The sequence below is a fragment of the Echinococcus granulosus genome, assembly GCF_000524195.1.
Source record: "Echinococcus granulosus chromosome Unknown EG_S00205, whole genome shotgun sequence".
Classification (NCBI taxonomy): Eukaryota; Metazoa; Platyhelminthes; class Cestoda; order Cyclophyllidea; family Taeniidae; genus Echinococcus; species Echinococcus granulosus.
This window is the reverse complement of record NW_020170585.1, coordinates 28,524-33,219: the sequence shown is the minus strand read 5'-3', so window position 1 is coordinate 33,219 and position 4,696 is coordinate 28,524. Positions and strand designations below refer to the sequence as shown.

At 42.2% G+C, this 4,696-nt stretch overlaps 1 protein-coding gene across 1 annotated transcript; it reads right to left on the bottom strand. All coding sequences in view use genetic code 11, as the record gives it.

The window, feature by feature from the left end:
- Positions 1-92: 92 nt before the first annotated feature.
- On the bottom strand, positions 93-4,239 carry EGR_10278 (hypothetical protein; the record flags this gene model as incomplete). Its single annotated transcript, XM_024499527.1, has 3 exons — positions 93-155; positions 3,854-3,997; positions 4,039-4,239. The coding sequence occupies 3 exons, from the start codon at positions 4,237-4,239 to the stop codon at positions 93-95; spliced, it is 408 nt and encodes a 135-aa protein (XP_024346056.1).
- Positions 4,240-4,696: the final 457 nt, after the last annotated feature.

Genomic DNA, 4,696 nt, shown 5'->3' with positions numbered 1-4,696 from the left:
ATAGTGAATCACAGTCTCATGGCACTGTGTTTGTGGGAGGAGGTGAATGCCCGAAAGGTTGCGTCCTAGGTGGGACTTCAGAAGTCTGGAAATCACTTGCCTCCGTCCTCCGCTTTCTTCACCGTGGGTGCAGCTGCTGTCTCGGTGACTGCCATCTGGTAGGATTCACAGTAAGTGCTTAGCCCTCGTCACCATCGCCACATGTTTTATATTCTAATTTCTGCAAATGAGCTCGATGTCAATTACTTAAAGTCTGTTCTTTATTGGTGTGTTATAATTGACCAATTTAAAGTGTCTCGGGCCTAGTAGTTGAGCCTGAAGCAATAAATTGGACGTAAAAGCCTCTTTTTGTTACGTAAGTGCACGTATTTTTTTTTAACAAGTTGATTATCTAGTTCGATAGTCCGTGTATGAATGAGAATGAAACAGTAAAGCATCTAGGCTGTGGTGAATGTGGGGTCATGTTCTGTTGCTGCATAATCCCTTCTGTGGTGTGCTATAAGAATAGCTCGTTCAGATGTGTTGTGAGATGGTGGGGTTTTGCTTTTGTTGAAAAAAACAGTGAGCCGATAAAACACCTAGGATAGTGGTATCCCCTCAAACGTTGGTGGCTTATCTTTTATTTTTGACACTTATCGTAACGACTTCTATACAATTACTTTTTCATTTTTTCCTCATCTCTCCGTTGAATTGTAGTAGAGTTGCTATTATCAACTAGCGTATCTTAGTTTTTTTATGATTTTGTTCCTTTGTCAGAAATGAAGGTGAACGGACAATTATTGAGGGAATCAATATGAAAATTGATTGTCCTAGCAAATTAGCCGACGTTTCTTCATAAAAATGGAGATGGATATAAAGTTTATCAATGACACAGAGGAAATTCTGCGTTGGTATGTGCTGTAAGTACAGATACCTCTTAGCGTTGCGACACAGGATAGAAAAAACTTGTCCCCTATGAGCTTACCGAAATAAGTTGTGGCGGTGATGGCTCTTACTGCACCTGACAATTTATGCGTTATTGGTGACAGTTTAGCTACCATCACTGTTCCTTCAGTGACGAGGTGACTTATTTCGTCGGCGTGATATGAAGACTGCAGACGCTGGAGACGGCAGATCCTAGTAAGCTTCAGGGATGGCGGGACATGTTGCCCAAGTGGTTATGCTGTCCATTGATGCCGTGCAGAAGGGAATTGGATGAAATTTCAAGGCTCGTTAATTGTCCAGAATGCAGGCCTCCTCTTTCCTACTACAAGCATTTGCCGAGTTATTTTTACTTGACCTTAGTATTCGCTGCTTCCTTTTTTATCAAGTTAACCGAAAGTTGTTGAAGCTTCTTGCCAATTGAATGTTGCTTTGATGTCCTCAGATTCCCTTTTGCTAATGCTGTGCTACCTGGATAAGTCACTCTTCCACATTGGTGATTCTTATTTGCCAAGACTTTACAATATCGGGACTGATGCCTCAGCGTCGAATGGGTGGTATATATAGTCAAGATGGAATTCGTGTTTAGACAGTCCAATGGGGTTATTCAAAGAGCTTTTAATCTTCGGATTAATTGTCCGGAGTTCGCAGTTCCCGGCTGAATACTCTTCTGAGCTACAGTGGTTTCGGTCCTCGGTCGTGGTGATAATATTGTCTGTGTTCCTAAAAATCACCAAATGCAGTTTGTTTACGGCATGCGCGCCATCCCTCTTCGTTTGAATTGCTAATGCCCAACAATGTCTCCCAGCCCGTATTTTCTACACTTGATGTTACCAAATTGCAGGTGGACGTAAAATCCACCAGATGATTGAATGAGTTCGTACAGTTTTGGTGCACCGCTCTATTTCCGAAAGACAATGTTTTGTGTGTGTATGTGGTGTGTGATGAACTGTCGACGCAGTTATTCATGGTGAATTGTCGGCTCACAGAGTAACAAACGAGAACAATGACTGCGATCTGTCCTCGTGATGGATTTCCATACAAATGGAGGATGTTTTGGAAGAACTTTATAACACAGTAAGGCCTAGTCAATCAGTCTGAAGAAAGTGGTGTGCTTGAAAGTCCACGCAAGACCCCGTTTTTCATTACTGTTATATTTATTCGTGAGGGGTTGTCATAACGCGCTTGATGAATGTTCTGTCCCTCGACATTCTTCTTTATCTGTTTGACAATTTTTTTAAAGGTGTGAGTGATTAAAATCAGCTTTCTCGGTGCCTGACAATCGGCTGAGTAATGTGATAGAATAGGCGGTTCAATGGCCATCGTGAGGGAGGAGATGTGAAGCCTGGGTACTGTGTTCTGTTCATCTGAAGGCGAAACGTAGAGGCAGAAGTGGAATTCATACGAAGATCGCGTATTATTGAGAAGAGCTTGGACTGCGAATTACATTGTTAATTACGTCAACGAACAATGGGCCTTTGAAGAGCCTGTTCACGGTTCCTTCTTGTTCTTTGTTGTGAAGGTTACGTGAAATTACTTTAGTATTTAATAATTGCCGCGGTATTAGTGATCAGTTGTAGAATGGCAGTGGCGTAAATGATGGTGCCTAATAAACCTATCCGGTTGATTTAATGAGGTACCTTTGTAAGTGTGGAACGACAAAAGTCAGTAAGCGACTGATTTTTTCTAGCTGGCAGACGATTGACCATCGACTTCAGAATAAATGCCTCTAATTTCTGTCTCCACTTTTGTGACACTCATCTGAGGATGCTTAAGCACTAGCTCAGTGAAGACTACATATATGGAAGCTGCCCAGGAGTCAAGTTTGTCTATAATTGTCAGATGTCATTGCCAATTTCATTAAGCCATTTGAACATGAGGTAGTAAAAATGCGTTGTCATCAAGTATCAACCAAGAAAATACCCCATTCCCCCAAAGGTGAGTCGGTTATTTTGACCAACAACGGATGATGTTCTTCAAGGTACTCATTAGTGATCCAAATAATAGGAAGACAAATTCTCTAAAATTCAGCGATGGTTGTAGGAATGAAGTGTAGTTAGTTGAAGGCGATCTTGCTTTGCAGAAGTGCTCATTGGGCACATCTTTGTTGATAATTTTTTTTGTGGTTGCTTAAATGCACACTCCCTCTTCACTTCGTCAAAGTAATAGCCGAGGTGGGTGTTCCTTAGAACTAATTGAATCGTTTTAGTGCATGGGGTTGAAGCACGCAAGCAATTAATTTATGCGACATAATCTGACCTTCTCTCCAGTTCTGTTGCATCGCTACTGTCATTTCGTATGGTTTAACGCTGAAATGGGAACGTCATGCGATCGCGTTGTCGATGTAGGTGAACGGTTCTAATGCGGCCGCTTTCGAAGTAGACCGAAACTGTTGCCTTTGGAATGAATCTTCTGGAATACACTTTTGATGTTAAGGCCTGTCTGTCCTGTTGTTTCCTTAAAACCCTTTTTGGAAATAACCGTATTGCAGAATATGTCATGATAGATATGCCATTTTTGAAGGATCTTCATGGAGTTGTCCGTTATTAAATCATCTTTCCAATCCGAATGGATTTTTTGCCGCCTAACTGGTGTTTGAAACAGTCAATTTTATTTAGTGGGGAAGACATGTTTCCGGTTGGGTCCATTTTCACGGAATATGATGTGACAGAAACTATCCTTCCATTAAAAAAATTTAAAACCAAATCCCTTAGTCTGATCATTCATCCGTCCATTAATCCGTCTTTCTATTCATCCCGTTTTCATCCACCCACCAATTCATCCGTCTTTTTGTTGGCCTATTCTCTTATGTTAGACTTCTTCATTCCTGGAGGTATTTGAAGGCAAACAAATGTGGATGTAGGACTAAAATAGGCGTAAAGGTGCTGGAAGATTAGATGCATGAGATTCGCAGGTGTCTTTTGTACCTTACAGCATTCATCATCAGCAACAGCTGCAGCGGAGATGCAGACGTCTTTACCGACACTGAGCTTGTCGCCATAGGCTCACGAAATGGCAGTGGCGGACTGCGTGGCACGTTACAAGCATCTCGCATCCCTTGAGGCAGCACTGTAGGCTACGTACGTGCAGGTGCAGGGCGAGCTGAAGACAATCTACTGCAAGCGTGACGATTCCACTGATGCCATTGGGGCTGCCTCGGCGGCCGAGGAGGTTTGGTAGGCGGAGATAGAGCAGAATCTTAATTAAGTGTCGGCCAGCGTAGCGGAGTGGGAGCCAAGGTGACTGTTGCACGTACAGTGTGTCATCTTTTGTCTCTCTAGTTTTGTCCACCTTTTTCGCTCTCCTTTCTCTCTTCATTACACAAACTACTCAGCTAACCTGCAACCATCCATTCCGTGACCATCTAACCGTGGTTTCATTTCTGCTATATCTGCATTTGTTTTTGCATTACTTATTGCTTCAATCATCAATCCAGCAGTTCTTATTTAGTCTACTTGGTAAAATATTGATCATAGATCCCAGTTATTTCTTGATACCTGAGGTATTCACACTTTGTCTAAATGCACTTCTAAATACGGTTATCACGATTAAAAGCAGAAAACACGTATCAGAGGCCTGCTCTGTGTCGCATGATTTGTAAAAGAAAAGTAAGCGCACAATATCGTGCATAAATTGCACTCGCAATTTGACAATCAGCTGTCAGTCACAGGTTGGTGATTTTCAAATAGTTCTAGTGTTCTCACTCCGATCTTATTTCTCTTGTTGTGACTTCAGAGGATGCGAAAGTGGAAGGGTCACCCTCTTCCTGGACTGC